This window comes from Pygocentrus nattereri, chromosome 15 (genome assembly GCF_015220715.1).
Source record: "Pygocentrus nattereri isolate fPygNat1 chromosome 15, fPygNat1.pri, whole genome shotgun sequence".
Lineage (NCBI taxonomy): Eukaryota > Metazoa > Chordata > Actinopteri > Characiformes > Serrasalmidae > Pygocentrus > Pygocentrus nattereri.
In genome coordinates, this window is record NC_051225.1 from 16,537,896 (window position 1) to 16,563,730 (window position 25,835).

Sequence of the window (25,835 nt, forward strand, 5' to 3'; positions counted from 1 at the left end):
GATGAGTGGAGCTGAGTGTGAGGAGAAAGGGAGAGTAACCAGTGTTGCATGTGTCTGCGAGAGTGCATCCGTTGATTTATCTTTCATCCCTAATATAATGAGATGGTTGACCCTCATTAGAGCAGTGCTGTTTATGTCATTATCTGCTAGTTTAATGGGAAGCAACACCCCTGCTTGCTTACTGTGTTGACTCTGGCATTCGAGCATGTGTGTGCGAGTGCCTGTATGATAGAGAAAAGTGTCAGTGTTGCTTGTCCAGAGAAAAGTGAGATGGCTCCAGTTTAATTGGGTGAGGAGATAGGTTGAGCCCACTGCAGATGGGGCCATGAATGTCTATATGATATTAAAGGAAAGAAAGGAAGATTTCTCTGCTGTCGGAACAAAACCTTTTATCTCCATTTTTTTCGATTTTCAGTTTTTAACATAATTCAAATGTAATGCTGTTCTTTACATCATATGTAAATTTCATAATGAATGGACCAAAACAAATGGCCAAAAATGACTTGGGAAAAACTGTTGGTTCCATTGACTTACATTGAAAGGAAAGTATGTTTTTTCCTTCTCCTGTAAAGTTACCATTTTGGAGATACAAGGTTTTGTTCTGACAGCAGCGATTTGAGGAGGGAGGAGGAAGGGGGAGAGACCATAAAGCCACTACAGTGTTAAAGCGTTAAAGTGAGTTTGTATTTTTATTTTATGTATTATTTATATATGTTTAAAATCTGCTGTATCCTTGCACTGCATAAGTTAGCACTGTATTTTCAATGCAGTGAGCCAAATCAGTTCCTTCACCAACAGTTGGCCTATCTGAGGGTGTGTCGCTAAAATGCTAGCAGATTGTGTTGCCCAGAGGAAAAGTCTATTGGGACTGAGACCCAAAGCAGCCTAATATTAATTTAAAAACTTAATAAATTCATTCAATGTGATGTTTTGAGTTTTAAATTTGTTAGGTTCTACTTTTCCACAGTTATCTCTCACTTGGTCTGCTTTTGAGTGTTGACTAGGTGTGTGACTGTGTACACAATGAGTTACTACACTACATATAAATAGTCTGATTGGTTGCAGCTCTTTTGCCTGAAGTTCATCGAGAGAGTAAGAGAGAGTTTGTGTCAGCTTTGTGTTTAGTGCCTTTTTCCATTCTACAGTGATACCACAATAGTCTCTAAAGCAATATTTTCCATTTAACTAAGAAAACTCCCTTCAGATGATGCATCTTGAAAGTGGGAGGAACATTTGAAAAACCATAATTGCTTTGTTGGATTTTTTTTCTCCACTTTCCTGCTGTTGCAGAAGGATTCCAAAATTTCTGTTAGGAAGCCAAATGTCATGTCTATGTTTATTAGCCTCTACATCAGTGGCTATGTGGGCAGTCAGGATTTCTTTGTCATTAAAGACATGAGGAGATTATTAACAGCTATATGATACATTTGCGGAGTGCATGCTTGTTATCACGAGAGAACACAGATGAACTGTAACGCTGAACAAGCACAGAAAGATGCGGATCTTAACAACGCAAGTTGGTTTAATGAGAGAACACTTGGGAGAAAGGGCAGAGTCAGGGCAAATCCAAAATCAGAATCCAAAGACAGGCAAAAAAAAAATAATACAAAAACGCAAGCAGCCAGATCAAATAGGCAGATTCAAAAGAGTAATAGTCAAAAAACAGGCAATGGGCTCAGTACACTAGTCATGGGTTTAGTACACTAGTCATGGGTTCAGTTCAGTACAATTAGTCATGAAATCAGCAGAGAAACACTCAGTAAACTAGTAGAGTGGCAATACCTCGCAGTGAGGAGAACAAACACAGGTATGTTGCATTAATAATTGGGCGCCTGTGATCGGTGGAAGGGGTGACGTCATGATAGGAATTCTGGGAAATAGAGTCATGGAGTGTGTTAGGCAAGGGAGGAGAACCCAGAAGCATGACATGGATTAAAACACAAAGATACAAAATCATGAATTCTGTCAAGCCAATGAGGTCGAAGGCTGCATTGCTGTGCTGCAACGTTTTACATAACATGGCATATAACATACTAAAAAGGGTAATTTCAGCTGAGCTGAATTATTGTGTTCAGGTGTTTCAGCCACACCCATTGCTAACAGGTGTCTGAAACCGCTATTATTGTAAAAATCAAGTGACTATCAGCAACAACTCTGCCATGAAGAGGTTGATCATGCTAGGGTGGGCAATATGGCAAAAATATTTTATCATAATATTTCAAGACATTTTCACAATACATGATAATGCATCAAATTAGAACAGACAAAATAGAACCTGTAGTGCCACATATAAAAATACCATAGATAATAATAATAATAATAATAATAATAATAATAATAATAATAATAATGATAATAAAACAACAACTACAGTGATTTTTTTGTTTTCCAGGCACCCTTTGTAAAGAAACATGTGGTTAGTCAGTGTTCTTTACTGACGATTTCCACAATATACTCAGAAAAGCATATTGTGACATCATCATCATCATCATCATCATCATCATAATACATTATTGTCACCCAAGATCACGCAGACATACAGAGCTCATGCTGAAGTGTGTAGTGGTAAAAATCGTTTATCCTCTGTTGCCTCAATCACTACAGAGTTCCAAACTGCCTTTACCACTGTGCATTGGGGCCTTCATGACATGTCTTTTGGTGGCCTAGCAGTTGCACTATGTGCAATGCCAGACTTTGGCTGGAGGGATGTCAAGCACGCCAACACTGGACTCAGTGGACTTCCATTGGAGTAGTGGAAACAAGTTCTCTGGAGTCATGGATCATGTGTTACTATCTGGCAGTGTGAAGGAGTATGCCAGGAGAATGTTACCTACCAGAATGTAGAGTGCTAACAGTAAAGTTTGCTGGAGGAGAGATAATGGGCTGGAGCTGTTTTTCAAATTTTGGGATTGTTCACCTAGTTCCAGTGAAGTGAAGCATTCAAAAATTTTAAGACAATAATATGCTTTTTAGACAATAATATGCTTCCAACTTCGGCAGCAATTTGGTGAAGAGCCTTTTCTGTTTCAACTCAACTGTGCCCTTGTGTGCAAAGAAATGCTGTGGAGGAACTTGGCTGCCCTGCATAGAGACTTGACCTCAACCCCAATGCATGCCATAAATGATGAATTAGAAAGATGATTGAGTGCCAGGGTTTTTTGTCAAACATCAGTGTCTGACCTTGCAAATGCTTCTCAAACTGAATGGGCACAAATTCCCACAGACACTCCAATCTTGCAGAAAACCTTCTCAGAAGTGTTGAGGCTGTTACAGCTGCAAAGAGAAGCAACTGCATAGTAATGCCTTTGGCATGAGATCTCCAACAAGTTCATATAGGTGTGATGGTCAGGTGTCCATGTACTTTTGGCCACATAGAGTACTTTAATGCAGCTCTTCTTACACACCAACACACCTAATCGCAATACCATTTTTACACATGTCTCTCCTGCTCTTACCCCCTCGTACAATCTATCACACTCACAAAACAAGGCCTGAATGACTTCTTAATTAGGGATTTTCCAGCTGCTATATCTTTAGTCTTGGTGAGGTGCGTGGGGGCTGCAGTGAGTAAGAGTGTCAGCGCTGATTAGAAAGAGGTGAAGGGGGGACTAACGACAGCTCAAAGTTCTCACAAAGGTCATCGGCTCTCACAGGACCTGAAAGAGAACACACAGTGGCTCAGTGACTCACATCATTAACACAGCAGCACCTCCTCTTCATCTCCACAGCTGCTGCTTCCATCCCTCTCCAGGACTTTGATATTTATCCATGTACATTGTTCAGTGCTCTGTGCACAATGTGCATTTAGCGAATGAAGGAGTGACAGAGGCCCTTCAGAAGGATTTACATGTTAATGTTCGAGCTGCTATATCCACAGCAGGATTATGTAAGAGGCGGTTGCTTTTTGTGTTTGTACTTCTAATGAAAGACTCCACTGTATCCATGAGGAGCCTATAGAGGCTTTTCATCCTTTCTTGTGAAGTCTATATTGTAGCCTTTATCTATTAATTTTGCATATTAGTTTACATATTGAGTAGTACAGAAGCACGTTAAGCACTTTAATCACAGCGTCATTGAAACACAACAGGGCACTGAATCAAGGACTTTTAAATTGTTTTCACACCCAGTTGATGCGCTGAAGTCACAGTGTTTTGGGCTTTTCTGACAAATCTTTTCCATTCTGTTCAGTTGGTTTCACACTTCAATGGATGAAGTGCACCAAATCGTGCACACGTGGGTGTTTTTTGCGTTCTGTTACTTTCACATTTATCCCATTAAACAGCCTTTTGTTTCTTTTAACTGTCACTATCTTAGCATGGAGTAAAATCCAGATCTATGCTCAATTCTATGCTCAATTTATACACTATATTGCCAAAAGTATTTGTTCATCTGGCTTAACACACATATGACCTTGAGTGACATTCCATTCTTAATCCATAGGGTTTGATGTTGGTCCTGAGTTGCTGTCGGTTCCAATTGCTTCCACTTTGTTATAATACCACTGATAGTTGACTATGGAATATTTAGTTGTGAGGAAATTTCACAACAGGACTTGTTGCACAGGTGGAGTCCGATCACAGTACCATGCTGGAATTCACTGAGCTCCTGAGAGTGGCCCATTCTTTCACTAATGTTTGTAGAAGTAGTCTGCAGGCCAAGGGGCTTGGTTTTATACACCTGTGGCCATGGAAGAGATTGGAACACATGAATTCAATTATTTGGATGGATGAGTGAATACTTTTAGCAATATAGTGTGTGCTTGATAAGATGTATTATCATACCTATTATGTTGCATGAAAATGAAGATACTTAACCTAATGAATAAAATGAAGATACTTAATCTAATTCAGTCATGAGTTGGAGGTTAGGGAACCAGCCTTGTGAGTAGAAGGTCGCCAGTTGATCCCCCTGGCCTATACTACGTGACTGAAGTGCCCTTGAGCAAGACACCTAACCCCCAGCTGCTGTGGATAGGGCTGCCTACCGCTCCGGGCAAGTGTGCTCAGTGCCCCCTAGTGGGTGTTTCACTGCATGGATGGATCTGTGTGCAAGCACAGTTGGCTAATGGTTCTGAATTCTAATTCTAATTTTGTATTAAGAGTAATAAAAATAAACATTACTTAATCACAACAACTTTATAATCGATTGGTTGCATTATGCATCAGTTTGAATTCAACCCATCAGGCCAACGTGGCCATTGTCCACGTGACAAAATCACACATTTTGTTGTTGCTGGTCTGCTGTTATGAGCAGCAGTTTGTGCTGCAAAAAGATTACGAGAGTCTGATGAGCCAAATTATGCAGATGCTGCAGTCCTGATGTGCACTGAGAAAAGAATGCTTTTAAGTGTTGAATTCCCTTTTTTGGTGTGGGCCATCATAAAAATGTGTACCAAAGGTGTGAAAGCACCCAAAATTGTCACTGGGGCTGGATATTGTTAGCAACTTTACCAAGAACCATGTGTACAGCAGTTTTTTTGACAATATTTCATTTATTTTTAAAATAACTGTCATTCTCATGAAAATAAACAATGGCAGGAAAATATGTCTTAAAACATTTTGTCTATAATATTGAATGAAAATGAAGGTTTCAAAAGGACTGTATTTCAGGTGTGCTGGGGTGCTGATCAAAGTGCAGGGATGTGACAGAAGAGTGAACTTCATTTTTAAACACAGAAGCAGTACATACTGTAAGGACACAACCTATTACAAAATTAAGAGCAGCCAACAAAACATTCACAGCATTACTTACCCATAAAAAAATGCTAATGGCTACATGCTAATCACAGGAGACTACTACTAACCCGCTGCAGACAGCAAGCAAACTCTGTCAAAGTGAAACTAAGTCTACACAATTTACACAACTAACAAGGAGCGTCCAGGCCTCTTCAACAGTTAATAAAGGACACTCACTTCATTAATGAACTAATTACCTTCTCTCTGTGCTCAGTTTCTCCTGGACCTTCTATCAGAGCGCAGGTTCACCACATGCTGGATGTTGTTCACTACTGTTCAGAAGTTTGCAATCAATATAAATTGATAATTAAAATATTATTTTTCATGTAATAACTTCTCTGTCAAAAGATTTCTTGAAATACTAAATTTTATATATGAATAAAACACACACACACACACAAAATATGATATTATTTTTTGTTGTTTTTGAGGTTTTGACATAGTAAGAAAATGCCTGTGGTCCTTTACACTGTGTGTAAATTTCATGAATGGACCTAAAGAAACAGCCCAAAATGACTTGGAAAGACGTCTGGTTCCATTGACTTACATTATAAGTAAAGTATGTTTTTTCTTTCTCCTGTAAAGTTACCATTTGGGAGATACAAGGTTTTGTTCTGACAGCAGCAATATATACATATCACTGTTTCTTGCCTTCTGCCCATTGATATTTTTCCTTTACCAACTATTTTAAAATAGAATATACACAATAATAGAACATACACTTTTTTACATTAGAAAGTAATTTCTGTTGATAAATACTGAGCACATACTGTGTTCAATATTATGAGAATATTATTAGATTGGTGACAACGTTCAAAAACTGCAGAATCGTCACCTTCAGGTTGAGGCATTTTTACCATAGAAAGCAACACTGTACGTGAGAGAGCTAGAAAGTCACGTGTACTCATGGACATCAATTTCTTGTGCTGTCACTATGTCTCTTGCCTTTTAGCACCTGTTGCAGTAGCCCTGTCATTCCTTCAAGGCAACTTCCACTTCATCTAAAGAGCTTTAGTTCACTCCCCAGAGAATGCAACAAAACAGCCCAGAGTCATTTTCCTGTTGGTAGAAATTTAGGCTCTCCAGAGACGAGCCCTCCAGCAAACTTGTTGATGGGATGATGCAGCTCCTGCCATCTCTGTATGCTGCGTTATGTTTTACTGTAGGCCTGTCACAGGATTACAAAGCTTACAAATGAATAGTATGATTGCAACTCATCCAGAATGCAGCAGCACAGCTCGTCTTGAATGTCCCCAAGTCACCCTACTGCTGCGCTCCCTTCACTGGCTTCCTGTAGCTGCATGCATCAGATTTAAAACCCTAATGCTCACCTACAAAGCCAAAAAAGGACCATCCCCTACCTACTTGATGGTAAGGGTGAAATCTCGAACTGTACCTCGAGCCCTTTGAGCTTCGAGCACAGCTCGCCTTGACCTGCCATCCTTCAAGGTGCGTGGAAGACAAGCATTGAGACTGTTCTCTCTACTGGCACCCAGGTGGTGGAACGAACTCCCACTGGCTGTCCGTGCAGCGGAGTCTCTTGCTGTCTTCAAACACAGACTGAAGACCGTCTCTTTATACAGCACTTAAATGAGCACAGAGTTAAGTATTGATTGTATTGTACTGTACTGCACTGCTCTGTGTTGAACTCTTCCTTTTTCTCTCGATATCAGCAGTGATGTTTTGTTTTAGCAGTACCTGAGCTCAGGACTGTCTTTCTCTCTAACCTACTGGTAACTAGCAAAGATGCTTTCTCTAGACAGACAAAGCACTTCTTGTAAGTCACTCTGGATAAGAGCATCTGCTATATGCTGTAAATGTAAATGATTAATATGATATTTGTGATGTCGTTTAACATTGAAAACTGACGGTCTTGTATTTTTTTTTTACGTCTCAACGTCTCTGCCTGTGTTCTGTTGTATACTTACATGAACTGTTCTTGTTTTTTTCTCTCTGTCTCTCTTCAGCACCTTGGATGATGAGGGCAGCAACCTGCGCCAGCAGAAGCTGGATAGGCAGGTGAGTGCTGCCTGCTTTTAACTGCTGAGCTGCTTCTCAGCTTACCCCTATCTGGGGACATGACCTGCTGTTCTGGTGGCCATAAACTGCTGACTGTGCACTCAGCAGCCAGAGGAGAGTTATTAACTAATTATACATTAGTTTCTGTTAGAGTGAGAGGCTGCAATGTGAGGCAAGCTCTGTAAACTCCACATTTCTATAGGATACAATTCAGTGTGACAGGAAATCTTAGATTCAACCTTTTTGGCTTGGTTTGGAATTTTAGCAAGAATTGCTGTCTCTTAGTGAGTGCCGGACTGACGTCTTCTGTCCCCGATACCCTTTGTTGAAAGACGCATCCACACTGGACAAATGATAGGCACTATATGTTGAATTTCTATAAGGCTAACAGCAAAAGAAAGCACTGAAACATGTCAATGGGTCTTACAAGCAAAAGCTCTTGTTATGGAATCCTTGGGAAACTACAGTTCTAGCCTTTGGATTCTATGTTCCAAGCGTTCTTTCACTGTTTAGATTTAATCATGCAGTTGATGTTTGTTTAACGTCAGTGGCAGTTACTGTTACTCCTGTATTTTGCATCTGCTGTCCTGTTTTCACTCCTGAAATGTGGCATTAACAAAATATTTTATATACAAATGTCTATTATTTAATCTGTTTATTCAAGCAAATGTTTTAAAGAGGCTTCTTCTAGTCCTGTCAGGAATGTCTAGTTAAATTTTATTTAGTGTTGATCTCTGTGTACCTTTCTTGTTTATTCCTCTGTTGTCTGTAAGTTTAGACTAACTTTACACGAATGTAAACAGTATATTACAGTTTTTTCCTTCTCCTGTAAAGTTACCATTTTGGAAATGCGAGGTTTTGTTGTGACGCCAGCGATATACATCGATCAGATGTAACATTCTGACCCCCTCCTTGTTTCTACATTCACTGTCCATTTTATCAGCTCCACTTACTGTATAGGTGCACTTTGTTGTTCAGTACAGTTACAGACTGTAGTCCATCTGTTTCTCTGATAATTGGTTAGCCCCCTTTTACCCTGTTCTTCAGTGGTCAGAACCCCCATGGACCCTCACAGAGCAGGTACTATTTGGGTGGTGGATCATTCTCAGCACTGCAGTAACACTGATGTGGTGGTGGTGTGTTAGTGTGTGTTGTGCTGGTACGAGTGGATCAGACACAGCAGTGCTGCTGGTGTTTATAAACACTGTGTCCACTTACTGTCCACTCTATTAGAGACTCCTAGCTTGTCAGTCTACCTTGTAGATGTAAAGTCAGAGACGATAGCTCATCTGCTGCTGCACAGTTTGTGTTGGTCATCCTCTAGTCCTTCATCAGTGTTCACAGAATGCTGCCCACAGGATGGTGTTTGGCTGGATACAACCTGTAACTGTAACTAAACTAAACTAAAAAGTGCACCTCTATAGTCAGTGGAGCTGGTGAAAGGTTCTGCATGTCAGTAAAGCGGCATCTGACAAGGTAAGGCGGTTTTTGGTCATATCTTGCAGTGAAAGGTACCAGACTCTCTGCTGATAGGCAGAAGACTGACTTGTTAGTAGGCTTAATTGGTCTTGTTTTTTAAAAAGTCACTAAATACACATATTTGACTGGTGGAACTATTTACCCAATAGTGAAATATACACAGTAAAAGTATACACCACATTATATCATTATTTTGGATTTTCACATTTGAGATTTCATTTTGGTTGAAAAATGTATTTTATATTATTAGAATTCATTCTAACATTTCAAAACAACACAATTACCACTTAAAAAAAGATTGACACAAAAACTAAACAAAATAAATAGTGGTTGCACTTTCAGCTTTAAGGCCGACATTACTATACATTCACCATCCAGTCACTTCACACTTCATCACCAGCTTGAAGGCACCAACAGTTCATTAATTACATACGTCTGATGAGTTACTGTGGCTTGTTGCTCTTCTTATAATACTCCATCAGTTCTACAAAAACGTCTTGGAATAGGATCTGAAAAGAAGCAGCACACTGATGTCCTGCAGCTGTTCCACTCTCAAGTCACTGGCACTGTTGGTGGGTGTGTTGTTAGATGGAGACTAAATAGCTCACGTCATCAGCCTGGTGTTATATTTCCTTGGTTGCTTCTATAGTGTTATATTGTTGAGAGTGACACAATGATAAATTATTAATTAAAGCGGGCATTGATACTGGAATACAAGGTGGGTAAAAAGCTCCTAAAGACTAGTCACTGCATTGCAGCAGTGGACCCTAATTATATGGAATGGTGCACTGCATGCCAAGGATAAGTTGCCTTTAAGAAACCACTGATTATTTCCAGGCTTTATTTCCCAGGAGAAAACGGCTCACACTCTGAAAAGACAGTCTAAAGGTGTTCCCAGGATATGCACTGGAGAATATTTCAAAGAATGGTCTAGATTTGCTTCCATAATGTGAGGGCTGGGTTTGCAAGAAGCACTTCCAAATAATGTTAGCTTCAGTCAGATGTCAGTGAGGAACAATGTTCCGCATAGCTGCAACAGTTGCAACATATCCTGTAAACCCCCACTTTTTGTTGCTAAGCTGTGTCGGAGATGGCGTAATAATAACAGCACTAATATTGTGCTCCTTTGTTTGTGAAAGCTGCCCCAAAACCCAGAAGACCTTGACAGGGATTCCTCCTTTTGAAGATTCACTACAATTAAAAATCTTTCAGTGCGCACTCAGATTTGGCAGTTATTGACTAGACCAGGGGTTCCCAACCTTTTGCAACCCAAGGCAAAGAATCTCACTGCCTTGTCTGAAAGATCAGGGTACACTGCAAAATTTCAAGTGTTAAATTAACACTGAGAGTGTTAAATTTAACACCGGACAAGTGTGTATATGTGTCCACACTCGTCAGTGTTAAAACAACATTTACACTAGTGTTACCTTTTTGACACTAAATCAGAGTAAATTTAACTCTCTCTATAGTCAAAAATCAACACTGCCTGTAGTTGAATTTACTCTACACTGGGGTAGGTGTTACAAAAATAGCTCTGGTAGTGTTAAATTTTAACTCTACTATTTTAACACATTTGAGTGTAAACGCAAAAATAACTCCACCAGAGTAAAACTTTAAATCATATATTTCAACACTTTCAGGAGTTAACAGAAAGAAAACCACACTAGAGTAGATTTTAAACTAGTATTTCTGGATTGTACACAAAAAACCCAAAAACTAAGTATATTAAGAACCTTTTATTTAAAATGTTAACTTATTTCATCATCTTCAAACATGAACTGCACTGATGTGCTGAACTGATGGCGTTTCACATAAAGTTGCAGTAAGGTACAATATACATATGGTCATCCATGCTGTAAGAAAATTGGCCATCATAAGGTCTGTAGTACTTCAAATCATCAATACAAATCACTGTAAACAAATCTGTTGTCTCTTCAATACAGAAGGCATTCATGTGGTCATCAAAACGCACTGTAATGACATTTGTTGTTAGAAGGAACGCTTGCTCATCTTTAACAATTATATTGATAATCTTTCTGAAAACAGGCATTTCATTTTTGACATCACTGCAAACAAACATGCCAATCTGATACTCTGTTCCATAATTTTTCACCCAGCAAGTAGTAGAGATGTAACCAGACACATTTAATACATCACTTAAAATTTCACTGCCCTCTAAATAGTCAAGCACAACACTTTTAATTGGACCAAACTGAAATCTTCTAAAACTAAAATTTTCCCAGTGAAATGCCAGCTGACTCTGATGTTTCTTAACAAGTGATTTTGTGATGTTTTTGAAGTTTTTAACAGATTTTTTGAAAAAGTTGTGTTTCCCTTCAAATCTCATGCACCACATATGAATGAGTGGTCCAATTCTCCTAATACATCTTGGATAGTGAATCATTAGATGATGCTTTGGAATCAGGTTTTGTTCTGGATACAGAGACTTAAACAATTTATGATGGTCAGCTATTAAATGCTTCAAGTAGCAAGTCATACCATCACTTACAACTGGTGAAAATACAAGATTCACAATCTGTATCAAATAGAGAATCAAAATCCAGTAGCAATCGTTTCTGTCAATTACATCTCCAAATATTAAGGGAGTGTTACGCAAAAGACACCAAGTCTGAATAGCATTAAGTCCAAGATCTTTGCGACCATCATCCATTTTCAACATGCTTGGTCTGTTTTTTCTCTCTATGTATCCATAATTGAAACTTTGAATCCTTTCAGACAAATTGTTCAGAGTTATGAATTTTTTTTTACCAAGTACTGAAACAGAAGCTTCAACTCATACTGTGCAACTCCTTCTAGTAAATCATGCATTATATCTACAGCATAGTTATCAGATACATGAAAAAACTGCAATGAATTGAGCAAACAAGTTCTTTTGACACCAAAGGTTGATGCTACAGATGGATTTTGTAGAAGGGTATTACAATGTTCTGAATGAAGTTCTTTTGTGCGAAAAACCAACCCTGTATGATCTTCGCAGAAGACTGACTGCAATTCTGTCTTATCAGTTAAACAAAACCGGCAGGAATAAGCTGCACTGAAAGACTCAACAAAACCAAATATTCCATGTAATGCCAAATTGTCACCAGTAACCTGAATAACAGATCCTTTCAGTGGTGCAGTTGAAAAAGGCACCTGGACTCCTTCAGTCTCCAAAATTCTCAAATCATCAACAAGTGGCTTTAGAATTGGATCAAACCCATATTTCTTCAAGTCTTCTGAGTGAAAGAGGGTAACAAGGTGAATATTCATCAGCACAGAATTAAGCTTAGGTGGCAAATTTCTTAAAATGAAATATATGCAGCCAAGTTTGTGTATGCCCTTCTTCGAGCCTAATGGATTAGCCGTTTCAAAGTCATCGTAATACAGCTGGATCTGAAAAGCATGTTCTTGCTTTGAAAACAAACAATGTTTTTTAAAGTATGACCCATCATTGATGTCTTTATAGATACCCTCTTCTTGCAGTTTTACTTGCTGAAAACTTTGACACAGCTCCTTGTTACTAAACATTGACTTCAGAGTTCCTAATATAGGTACATATGTGAATGTATCATTGACTGGAACCTGGCTGTAAGTACCAGTTTTGTTTTTACGTACATCAAAACGGACACCAAGAATAGGCTCTACAGGTTCAACTATATTCCACTTTTGCTCAAAGTACCTCTGTCTCTTAGTTTCAGTGTTCATGAATGAGAATGGATTTTCAAGCTGATCAAAACAATCCTCAACTTTATCCAGCGCTTGTTTAGGTAAATCAACAGAAAGGCATTTTATCACAGCTTCCTTTGCTTGTGCATGGATGTCATTTACAAGCTCCTCCATTGAACCAACCAAACATTGTACCGTGCCTTCAGGAATTCCAGATGCTTGCACCTGAGCAACAACAGAGCTACACATATCCAACAAATGCTTCTTTTCAATAGCAGGCTGTACTGTGACAGGACGCACCTCATTTACTGATTGCGAACCACAAGCTACAATATTGTCATGAACCTCTAAAATGGTCAACTGTATCAGAAACAGGCACTGTATGTACTCGTAACAAGTGCTTTTTAAAACCATAATAAGTGCAAAAACCAGATGAGCACCCAGGTTCTCCACATTTTAAACGCAACGAACGTCCTGGACATAAACCATGCTCAAACTTCAAATGGCGAAATAACAATGAACAGTTTTTTTGGTGTACTTTGCAGACGAAACAGGTCCACATTGTTCAGCAAAATAAATGGCTTCACAGGTCACGTCGAAGAAGCCTCACTCGAATTTCTTTGACCCTTGGACTCTCCTTAGCCTTACCCACATCAATGCCATACACTGTGGTTTGGATGAATGTGAAGAAGTTGTTCAAGGCTTCATCATAGGACACAGCAAACACAAAGTGTGCCTTGAAGAGCTCGTCAAAAGCTGCAACAGCGGTCTTGGCCTCACAAGGAACTGCTCTCTGGTCCAGAATGATGTAGTAGTTGTGGATGCTGTTCTTCTTTTCCCCAACACACAGAAGATAGGGCTGTGCTGATCCACTTTTCTCAAGAAAGGCCACCATGCTCATTCCTACCTAAAAGAAAAGAAGACATACACACAAAGACAGGACTTTAATTTTCATCTGATTTGGTCATTCCAATTATCCAATCAACACATAAGGGACTATCACATACACTCTCTAAACAAGAATGAAGACAAGCAAGACAGGCTTCCTCCAATATAATGTTTTATTTTTTCAGCATGTATGATAAGTCTGTTGCTTATGCATCACCACCAAGCAGCTAAACATACTGAAGAAAGCACCAATTGCTCAGCTCTGATGCATCATCCAATACATCTCTATGGTAACAAGCAGGACACTAGTTGTGATGCTTGGAGGGTGCAATAACTACCTGCCTAAAGAAAGCAACAACAATTGTGCTTCTCTTAGGCTACAGCTGCTAATAAGACAAAGCAGCATGATTCAAACTGCTGATCCTCAAATCATATGGTCGGCACCTTAGCTTGCTGAGCCACTACTTCTTTTATTGAACACAAATGTATACAGCATTTACTTTTAAAATTTTTATCACTTCTAAAACACTTACTCTCATGAACTTCACCAAGCGGTCCTCAGCCTCAGATGCACTGATCTTTCCCATTTTTTTGCCCTTTGATGTTGGGGGTAGGAGATGAAGTAGCAACAGGATACATGCCAGGTCACTGTGCCATCCTAGTGGGGTTCATCAAACATTTTCCATTTTAATTTCAACCATTTACCCAAAATGTCAACACTCATGAAGAATAACATTACCATGATCAGATTCTTGGAATGCTAATGCAAGAAGATCATCCACATGTGAATTAGAGGGTATGGTTTTGCAGTCTGCAATTATCTTTGGCTTGAATATTGTTGGCCACTTCGCAAGGAATCTTCCTGAGACTTCCTCTCCAAACAGCAGAGTGAAATCCTGGGCAACCTGAAATCAAAAGGAAAATCAAATACAAGGTTTTAATACCATTTTTTAACTTTGACATTATGTGATGGAATTTACAAATTATTATTACCAAGCCAGTTGTATCTAGAAATCGAGGGAAGAGGTCTAGGATGACTGAAGTCTTCTCTGGATCATGAACAAGTTTCTGTCTGTGCTTGAATGTTGCTTTCATTTTGTCCTTAACCACTGTTTTGTCAGGTGAGTGGTTCATCAGGGACATTGCCTCTTTGCATTCATCACCAGATAACTGCTCTCCACAAACAGGCATCTCACGATGGGTCTTCGGGCCACCTTTGTAACTGGATGTACTTCCGCTCTTCCCCTCGCTTGCTGAGCTGCGCTGAACTGTTTTCAGTCTCCAGGCCAGGTAACCGGACCCACTTTGAGGATCATAGTAGTGCTCCTGTGAAGCAAAGTTCTTTTTTAAAGCCTGAAAGGAATCAGAGCTCAACCATGCAATAACTACATGTGCATATTTGTTCACTAATATACTTACATAGCCATTTACTGAATCCAAATCCTTTAAGTGAGGGAAAAGTGTATTATCCCAAGGGCATATGAAATGCGGACATTTACAGGTGGGATCCTCCTTCATTAAAAAACAGAGAAATAACATTAATAAAAGTGGGCAGGATAATATGCTGACCGATATAAAATGCAGTTAAAATCAATCCTGTGTTGTTCACTCACCCATGGCCTTCCACCATATCTGCTACAAGTATGTTCACCATCTTTCTTCTAGTGCCATCAGAAAGGCCACTTGTTTTGTGATACTCCTGAAATATCTGGTCACCACCTGGCTTTGAGTGAAGCGCTACTTTGACTATCTGAAACATCAACAATTACATATGCTTTAAAATTGAGATTCACATTGTTTATATATCCCCATAAGAGTGTCACAGAAAAATAATAACTTTTTATTGCATACTGACAAATGGTCTAAAAAAACCCACCCCTATTGAATACCACAATGTGATGTTGACCTTCAAACTCACATCTCTTGCTGTAGTGAGATCAACTGGTCCATCGATCAACTGCCGTCGCCGTGCCTTTGTGGATTCCAGAATTAGAGTTGAACCTGATGAAGCTGATTCTTCTGAGCAGAATGAGGATTCAGAAGAGGATTGTCTCTCATCTGAGGACATGCACAAAACTGTATTGAAAGAGTCAGAGAAAAACTTATGACACTGGAGACAATTAAATTTTTTTTTTTTTAATTTAAAATGAGATCTTTGAACACAGAAGAGGTGGTGCAGCACAGAGACTCCCATTCAATGTGTTGTAGAGCTGATTTTTTAAAAATTCCCCTTTTCTTCCCAATTTAGGAAGCTAATTACCCCACCCACCCCCTTACACTAGGAGGGCGAGGACTAGCACATGCTTCCTCCGACACGTGAAGCCAGACTTCACCTCTTTTCCAACTGCTGCAGCACTGCTGTGGAGCTAGCGCGCTTGCGGCTCCGATACCTCAGCTCGCAGATGAGCTGACATCACCATAAGGACATCACCTTAAGAATGATGTAGCGAAATACACAATGCTTTAATTTATTTAATATTTAAGCTACTTACCAGAGCTCTCTTCAGTGGAGACCACAAAAGACACTTGAGATGACTTCACAAGTTCATCAAAGATGTCTGAATCAACATCAATGCCAGACGAATCCTTCAAATCCACATGGGTTTCCTTTGGTAACCCAAATTTGGTTAAAACTGAAAAACACAGTTATACAAGTTATACACAAATAATGAGAAAATAAAACTAAAAACACAATAAGAAAATACGCGCAATTGTGACACTTGGCATCAACTCAAAAGACTGTCTTATGACTGACTTTCTGTAATGAACTCTGAGTAATCGTAGACATCTTCTTTCTTTGACACCCTAACCCATTTGCGAACTTCCTTATACTCCACAGGAACCAGCATCTTCACACTGAAAACAAAGTACATATAGCTGTATTTCAGTCTACAACTGCTCTCAACCCCCCCTCACACACACAACCACCCCCCCCCCCCCACCTCACACAGAGACCCCGCGCTCTCTCGTCCGTCCGCCGCCCCCACGCTTCTTATACCCTAAACACGACAGTGCATTTTTAAGTCTGTAAACACACAAAATACTTCATATAAAACATGTCCAGTTCAGTTGGTTGTAGAAACCCTCAGTACATGATCTAGGCTACATAACACAGTACACTACGACGGAAACCTAGCATTTGGGATTTATCCAAACCGCTAACGTCAGTTTCAGGTGGACTTGATGATAAATCTATGTATTTTAGTGTACACAGCACTGGTGTAACTCTGTAGGATGTGTGTGTTGTTGGGTGTGCGTCGCTCCAACTGAACTATTCTCATACCCACAGTGACTGTCTCTCGACAACAGGCGGGAGAGATAGCAAACTAGCTAGTTAGCTAGTTTTAAAGTGGCTCTCTGGCGAGCAGGAACAATTCGCTTAATACTTAACACAAACAGAACTACTGCACACCAACCGCTGTTTGTAGTCATTTAAGAGTGTTTCTACTGCAAAACCTGCATTTAAGACTCTTACCTTTGATATATAGAGAGAATTTTCTTCCTCCCAAGTCTTATTTCAGAGAGAACTCTCCTCCTCGCAAAACGGCGCCGATGCAGTTTGAAGAAAATGAAAACGAGGCTTGGGGGCGTGGCTCCGTTCTACACTGTAGATAGTTAATTGGTCTTAACACCTAAATTTTTCACCAACTCTGAATTAAACTAACAACGGACAGTGTAATATTGTGTATGCCCAGAGTTAAAACAACACCAACACTAGTCATTTAACACCAACACCAATTTTTTAACACTCCTGCTTTTGCTGTGTACTCTGACCTAACATGAAGCCAAAAATTTACCAAGGACTTTTGTGAAAAAAATTAATTTTAAAGCACTGTCACAATAGAGATAAATAAGGCGGTCCTGCTCAGACGCACCCAGACTTGCGATGGCTCCTTGGCATATGTCGACAAAGGGATTTTCTATCCGGCTGAAATGAACGTCTAGAGCTGGAAAGTAATCGCGTAGCTAGTCTTTGAATCGGTCTTGAAACCGCATTTGGCAGAGAGGCATTTTCTTTTGTCAGAAAATCTGACAGATCGTCAAATGACTCGCAGTTTGACTGTTCCACATACTTGGTCCAGATGTCTAGCTTCTTTATTGTAGCTTCCATTTTGTTTTGGACATGAAACACTGTCACTAATTTGCCCTGAAGGCTAAGGTTGAGTCCATTCAAGTGGGTAAAAATTGCGTTGTCCCATCATTGCCCTTGCTCCATCAGTGCTAACACATTTGGACCACTCGATTCCGTTCGACACAATATATGCATTCAAAATATCAAAAATAGCTTCAGCAGTTGTCTTGGTGGGTAGAGGCTTACAAAATAGTCTTCAAATATTTCATGGTTATGCTCATACCTCACAAAAGCAAGAAGGTTGGAAAGATTTGCAATGTCAGTAGATTCATCCAGTTGTATTGCATAAAAGCAACTCTCTCGCACTCTCTTTATAAGCTGCTGGGTTACATCATGTGCCATTTCATTTATTCACCCTTCAACTGTGTTATCAGAAAGTGATATGAGATTCAGTTGCTTGCAGTGTTTTTTTCCCAACATCACGCTAACCATCTCTTTCGCAGCAGGTAAAATCAAACTCTCCCCAATCGTATGTGGCTTTCCAGCCTTTGCTATTAGCTGCGCAACACGGTAGGAAGCCTCAACAGCTTTAGCATTATCGGTTCCAGAGCAAGCCAATTCAAGGGTCTTTTTCCTGCTTTGATATTCTTTAAGTTTGTTCTCAAAAAATTCCACAGGTTTAGATGGATACTCGCTGTGTTTAGTCTCAAAATGCCAACGTAACTTGGTTGGCTTCAACGCTTCATTTGCCAAGACCTCCGAACACACAACGCAGAGTGGTAGCAGCTCGTTTTCTGTTCCTGTGCACGTGAAGCTTGGTGCCAGGTACTCACTGCAGTAGTTTCTTCTTTTCGATTTATGCTTGCTTTTCTCGGTTCTCTCAGTAAGAGATACAGTGGCTACTTCACTTGTAGATGGTCCAACCTCAGGGTCTTTTGTTGTCAAAGACTCTGTTTTTAACCATTTATCCATGATGTGTACACAAGACAACAGCTTCACTCAGACTGAAGTAGCTAACTAACTAGCTAGTTAATCCACTAGCTAGCGCTGCGTGTCATGTGACTGTACTACCCCAAACCTATCAACGAACTCAAACTAAACACGTTTTGTTTTGCAAATAAACAAACTAAATATGCTGAACTATCTATTTATTGGAGAAAAAATACTTAGCAAAAACTCCTGAAAAAAAAAAAAACTTAGCCTACAGCCCCCTTGCAGTACGTCTGTGGCCCACTGAGGGGCCGCGGCCCACAGGTTGAAAACCACTGGACTAGACAAACTGTATGAATGAATTATTTTAGCAGTTGGAGCTGGCAGGATCACATATGCTGGCATCATAAATAGCTGTAAGTAGCCTTTTTTACGCTTTGGTGGAGAACAGAAAAGATCATTTTTTTCTACAGTGCTTCAGATGTACATACTTCTGCAGAGAGAAGTGTCATTGTACAGATGGTGGTGATTTGGAGAGGCTATTTTTAGGGGGTGCGCAATATGTTCATCATGTGCGTTGTGTCACTGGTGGTGGTAAACCACAGAAGTGGACAGCATATTGGATAACACCACAGCCCCACAAACAGAAGATCAGTGTAGCGACTACACAAAGTACAGGTCATTCAGTTCCTCTGCAGCCTGTAGTTTAGGTGTGAATAGACCCTCTATTGTCTTTGTTTGCCTCCTTTATTTTCTCTAATGCAGTTTTATACCCATGACTCATAGGTAACTTAAAGGAGACCCTAGTAAACAAAACTGCATTTAACTAAACCAGTTCAGATACATATGAGTTATCATCTACTGTCTGCTAAACTAAAGTCTCTGCCTTTTTGGCATAATTCCCTTTTACGAAAAGCATGTGATTCTACCAGATGTCAGGATGTGCTTTTTCATTCTGTGTGAGGTGACAGTGAAAGTATGAAGGCTGACTAAGTGGGTGTGTTTGTTCAAGTGTAGGCCGAGTTTAAATCTTCACTGAGTCAGCATTGGAACAAGAACATCCAAAGTAAAGGATATGTTGCTTAAATGTCTGTTATGAGCATTTAATCAAGAGAGATACTACAAACAGCAAATAGTCACCATGCTGGCTTGATGCTAAAATAAAAGGCAAATCCCAGTTACTCGACTAAATTAGCATTACCTTAGCTGGGCAAACACAAAAAGAAAAGCTACTTACCATTAAAATAGAATCCAAGGGTTTCTGCATTTACCTTTGATGTTTAATAATATGCTTGTGTACCACAATTTGGTATATTTGTGTATTTGGTCTTTTAGCCTAAACAAACTTAAAGTGGTGAACATGTATGGTCACCCTGTACTGTTTTATCAGCTCCACTTACTATATAGGTGAACTTTGTAGTTCTAAAATTACAGACTGTAGTCCATCTATATCTCTGATACTTTGTTAGCCCCCTTTTACCCTGCTCTACAGTAGTCAGGACCCCCACAGACCCTCACAGAGCAGGTACAATTTGGGTGGTGGGTCATTCTCAGCGCTCCACTGATGTGGTGGTGGTGTATTAGTGTATTGCACTGGTCTCAGTGGATCAGACACAGCACTGCTGCTGGAGTTTTTAAACACTCTGTGAGGGTCCTGATTGGTGTATGTCTCCTTTAGTAAGGTACTTGGGCCTTGAACCTGTTTTGGAGCACCAGTTTGGCTGCGTAAACAAGCCAGCTACATTGTCAGTCTTTTGATAAAATTATTGTTTATTGTTGTCAGCTGAGATTCTGTATCTCCAAAAGATTAGTCAAACTTCAGGTAGTGGAGAACAGGAGAACCCAGAGCTTTCTGTGGGGGAGTCTGGAGGACATCAGCTGCTGTGGGGGAGTCTGGAGGACATCGGCTCAAAACAGTCTACTGCACTCAGATCTAGCCGAAACAAGGCTGCAAACACTCACGGATGCAGTGGGCGGTGGGAGAGACGAGCACATGCTGCTCCATATTTCAGGCCAAAGCAGTCAATACAGCCCACAGCCCACAGCCCTTGACTCCCTCTGATGAACCTCAGCAGAACATAAAGCCATATTACCATGTTAATTGCCCATCTGCCTTGTGTAATGACTCTCAAGGCAGTGGTTGGGCTGCATCACCTTCGACCACCCTCATTCCATCCTTAAGAGTCTTTCACCTTTGTATTTCAAAGCACAAGTGCACTTTCCCAGCTAATAGTGTGCTGTGTTAGTACTTCACAATTAGTTCTCAGTTGGAGAAGGTGTTCAGTTAGTGGCACTTAGGACAGAGAAACTCACTTTGGTTTAATCAATTCTATTTATTCTTATATGGCTTGGCTTTTATGCCAACACAACATAGCAAGCCCATAGAAGGTCTGGTATTTGCTTGAGTAGCACATGCAGGTGCCTGTTGAAACGCACATGAGGAGTCTTGTTTGTCACATCATGTATAATTCCTCAGGCTGCTGCATGGCTAGCTGCAGTCCTGGTGTAAGAGTAGGAGGATTTCCCCTGTGCACAGTCTGGCAGGGTTTAGTTAGAGGGCAGTTTGGATGAAGCCTTTATGCTTGACTGCTTTAGCATTTACCCTAGCAGAATATGCACATTGTTCACTCTCCAGCGCTGCCAGGGACTCCCTCAATATTTTATAGACTTATGTGTTCTGGAAGCTTACATAATGTGTGGCACTGCAAAGGCAAAGCAGGGTGAGTAGGAGCAACCCAAAATGGAGAGATCCTGTGGTGGTGTGCTTTGACTTCTGGGGCTCTGAATGTTTTATAAAGGAAGCAAAGGCTGCAGCATCTTCCAGTGCAAAAGATGATTTTGCCTCAGCCTTACTGATGCACATGTTCAAAGGCAGCCCGTTTCAAAGTCATGTTGTTGTGCTTGTTGGCCCACTCACACTTTAACTCGCCCCAGAGAGTTTTACACACGAAATTAGAGACCTTTTTATGTTTCACTTCAAGCTAGTATAGCTGCAGAACTGGAATTCTTTGTCAGGGAGCAAAAGTAATTAGCAGAAAGTGGGATAACGAATGACTTGAAATTACTTGGATGAGCACAGGGACTGGGATATAGACTTTGATGAAGCACACGCACAAGTTAGAGACAAGTAGATGTTTTGAGGGTACCTGCAGTGGAGGCTGCGCAAATTACACTGTCAAAGGGAAATTTAATGAGGGTCCTTGTACAGTATTTCTTAGCAACGTACTTTACAATGGATTTCTGTTCTGTTCCCTGAAGTAATTCCTATGTAGCCACTGTGAGGTTAATTAAAGCTTGCAATTATTACAGTGCTCATGGATAAAATTGGAGCTTATGTGCTGTGCACGAGGAAGCAGAAACACAATAACCAAAATCCATATCGTTTTCTTTTCTCTTACCATATAATTCTACCTGCATGCTTTGTTAGCCCCCTTTTACCCCCACAGAGCAGGTAATATTTCATTCTCAGCACTGAAGTGACACTGGTGTGATGGTGGTATATTAGTGTGTGTTGTGCTGGTCTGAGTGGATCAGGTACAGCAGTACTGTTGGTGTTTTCAAATAGCTCAGGGTCACCTGCTGGACTGAGAATAGTCCACCAACCAAAAATATCCAGCCAACAGCATCCTGTGGGCAGCGTCCTGTGACCACTGATGGACTAGAGGATGACCAACACAAACTGTGTAGCAGCAGATGAGCTATTTTCTCTGACTTTACATCTACAAGGTGGGCTAACAAGGTAGGAGTGTGGACAGTGAGTGGACACAGTGTTTAAAACTCCAGCAGCACTGAAGTCTGATCCACTCATACCAGCACAACACACAATAACATACCACCATCACATCAGCGTCACTGCAGTGCTGAGAATGATCCACCACCTAAATGGTACCTGCACTGTGAGGGTCCATGGGGGTCCTGACCACTGAAGAACAGGGTAAAATGGGGTAAACAGTTGCCTTATCATTTCAAGTTGAGCTGACTTTCAATCCAGGCAAGTTGTTTGCACCGTATGATTAATAATTCAGGTGTACTATTTTTGTGAGAAGAACAACTCATGAGTAATGAGGGAGTTTGGGGCTGAGTCACGCAGAATTCCTAGCCAGCTAGTTGATTTCTGTTTAATAGCTGTTATTTTTCCCTGAGATGTTGTTTTCAAACAACACATTCATATCTATAAACATAGCTTTGAATGCATTTTATAGGCAAGATATTCTAACCATGAGTGCTAATCAGTAGTTTTTTTAGAGCAAGAACATTTTTTGAAGGTTTTTTTAGTATATATCAGCTTATGATGATTATAATAGTCAATGATGTGAAAATGAATGAATTAAACAATGTGGTAGTTACTTCTTTTTTAACTTAAAAGCTCAGGTTTCTGCAACAGTATAGTTTGTGTCATGTATACCTGTACTGTGTGTCAGCCTCATCAAGATTACTACCAGTACCAAAACACTTGCGTCGAAGCGTTCACTTCCATTTTTTTTTTTAACTTCATCAAATTGTCCATCAATACAGTGATGCAATATATGGTTAGAAAGCTTGAAATCTCAGTGATCAATTCCTGTAAACCATTTGTGCAGATTTTGGGAGGCTGGGAGGAGTGAGGACACCAGAAGCAGGGTGTGGAGCAGACTTTTTCTTTTATTCTTAAAACACACACACACACACACACACACACACACACACACACACACACACACACACACCAAAAAAAAAAAAACAGATTTCCTGCCAGCGTACAAAATTAAAGAGCATATACGTAGAGACTTTTCAGGATTATTTATTTATTTATTTATTTTCTTGCTTGAGTCTCCACTGGTCTCCCTCTCTGGGCTCTACCACCTACTGAGAAAAGACATAAGCAGTAAGCAGGCAGGCAGAAACAAGGTACAGGTGAATCATTAGCTACTCAGCCTGCTGATTGCGCATGACTGGCTCTCTGTCCTGCATGTGATGCTTGACCACACCTCTCCTGCACACCATTTTATGATTTGATATTCACAGCAGTCGTGGGATCTCATTTGCAACATAAGCAGTAAATGAGCAAACGCTAGCAAATCTGTGGTTCCTTATTCTCAAAGCCTCAAAAACGTGAGGTGTGTTTCCTTTCAGGTGAGACCAAGACCATGACTGTAGGCCAAAGTACGTGGAAACAGGGCTCCTTTTACTTGGGTGTGCCATTTCAGGCAAAAATGGGATGACAGTTAACAGGTTAAAGTGTTGAGTGTATTTGTATAGATACACTCAACTCAAGGATTTAAACTCAACTCACTCAACTCAAGGATTTAAAGCAGGGGTGCACCCCTGGTTTGAAGCCTTCTAAATAGAGTAGAAACTGTAACTACACAAAAATGGGACAAAAGCACTCTTAAAACTCTTGATTTTGGACAAAGTTAGATAAGGAGGTACACTATATTTCCAAACGTATTCGCTTGTCCGCCTTCAAACGCATATGAACTTGAGTGACATCCCATTCTTAATCCATAGGGTTTAATATGACATTGGCCCACCCTTTGCATCTGTAACAGCATCAATTCTTCTGGGAAGGCTTTCCACAGGGGTTAGGAGTGTTTATGGGAATTTTTGACCGTTCTTCCAGAAGCGCATTTGTGAGGTCAGACATTGATGTTGGACGAGAAGGTCTGGCTCACAGTCTCCGCTCTAATTCATCCCAAAGGTGCTCTGTTGAGTTGAGGTCAGGACTATGCATACCACTCAAGTTCTTCCACACCAAACTCGCTCATCCATGTCATTATGGACCTTGCTTTGTGCACTGGTGCGCAGTCATGTTGGAACAGGAAGGGTCCGTCCCCAAACTATTCTCACAAAGTTGAGAGCATGAAATTGTCCAAAATCTCTTGGTGCTGAAGCATTAAGAGAACTAAGGGGCCGAGCCCAACTCCTGAAAAACAACCCTACACCATAATCCCCCCTCCACCAAACTTTACACTTGGCACAATGCAGTAATACAAGTACCATTCTCCTGGCAACCGCCAAACCCAGACTCGTTCATCGGATTTCCAGACGGAGAAGAGTGATTGGTCACTCCAAAGTACACGTCTCCACTGCTCTAGAGTCCAGTGGCAGCGCTTTACACCACTGCATTCCACACTTTGCATTGCGCTCGGTGATGTAAGGCTTGGATGCAGCTGTTCGACTATTGAAACCCATTCCACTCTGGAATTCACTGAGATCCTGAGAGCGATGCATTCTTTGATTAATGTTTGTAGAAACAGTCTGTAGGCCTAAGTGCTTGGTTTTATACACCCGTGGCCATGGAAGTAATTGGAACACCTGATTTCAATGATTTGGAAGGGTGAGTGAATACTTTGGAAATATAGTGTATCTGCACACTTTTGGACATACCAGGTATCTAGAACAGAGATGACAGCTTCATCTGTATCTGAGGTTTTACCTTTAGTAAAGAAATAGCATATCCATTGTATTTAGCTGTTGATCGTATGCTAGATGAACGAGTACAGAGTGAAAACAGAGCTGAAGTATGGACGGGCTTGAAAGAAAAACAGATGCATTTGTCAAAGCAGTAATATAATCCAAGCTGCCAGTGTTGTAGGAAAATAATCACTTTACATCATTTCCCCCATAATGGTGCTGCTCAGCACACCCCTTACTCCCTCCTAAAGTCTTTTCTTTGCTTGATGCCTATTAGCAAGATTGACTGAGACATTCCCATGGTCCACTCAGAGGTCACTTTTAGTCTCCTTTCATACAAATCCTCGTCTGTTTATTGCATTGGCTGAAAATAATGAGGCTTTTAAGGAAACATTCAGCTGGTTTAAAATTGGTGCTGTTTTATAGGTGCAATAAGTCAAGATAAGACAAAATAATCCTTTATTAGTCCCACAGTTGGGAATTTCTCAGTAGCAAAGGGTGAGCAGGGCACTCAAGGAAAAGTAACAAGAAGAAAATTAACCAGCAAATAGTTAACCTAAAGTACTTAACAAGATTTTTACAGTTTGTTAATTGTTACTGTGTAGACAATATATATAATACTAAACATAAAAAATAAGATTAAAATATATAAA

The 25,835-nt window shown here is 40.3% G+C and overlaps 2 protein-coding genes across 4 annotated transcripts in view; one reads left to right on the forward strand and one right to left on the reverse strand.

Moving 5' to 3' along the window:
- The window catches only part of tub (TUB bipartite transcription factor), a 175,478-nt gene that overhangs the window by 114,525 nt on the left and 35,118 nt on the right, over positions 1–25,835 (forward strand). For all 3 annotated transcript variants that reach the window (XM_017700648.2, XM_017700646.2, XM_017700647.2), the window contains exon 2: positions 7,703–7,754. In XM_017700648.2, coding sequence (XP_017556137.1) covers positions 7,703–7,754 — 52 coding nt within the window. The remainder of the gene's footprint in view (positions 1–7,702; positions 7,755–25,835) is intronic.
- Positions 10,955–13,245, reverse strand: LOC119265236. The gene is made up of 2 exons (XM_037545294.1): positions 12,026–13,245; positions 10,955–11,919 (listed from the first exon to the last, which is right to left on the reverse strand). The coding sequence occupies exons 1-2, from the start codon at positions 13,146–13,148 to the stop codon at positions 11,897–11,899; spliced, it is 1,146 nt and encodes a 381-aa protein (XP_037401191.1). The 5' UTR covers positions 13,149–13,245; the 3' UTR covers positions 10,955–11,896.

What these genes read in the sequence shown, in the direction of transcription:
- LOC119265236 (XM_037545294.1), bottom strand. Translation starts at nt 13,148, where the DNA reads ATGTGTAGCTCTGTTGTTGCTCAGGTGCAAGCATCTGGAATTCCTGAA. An exon ending in AGGAGTTGCACAGTATGAGT is followed by an intron (nt 11,920 to 12,025) that starts TGAAGCTTCTGT and finishes AGAAAAAACAGA; the next exon opens with CCAAGCATGTTGAAAATGGA.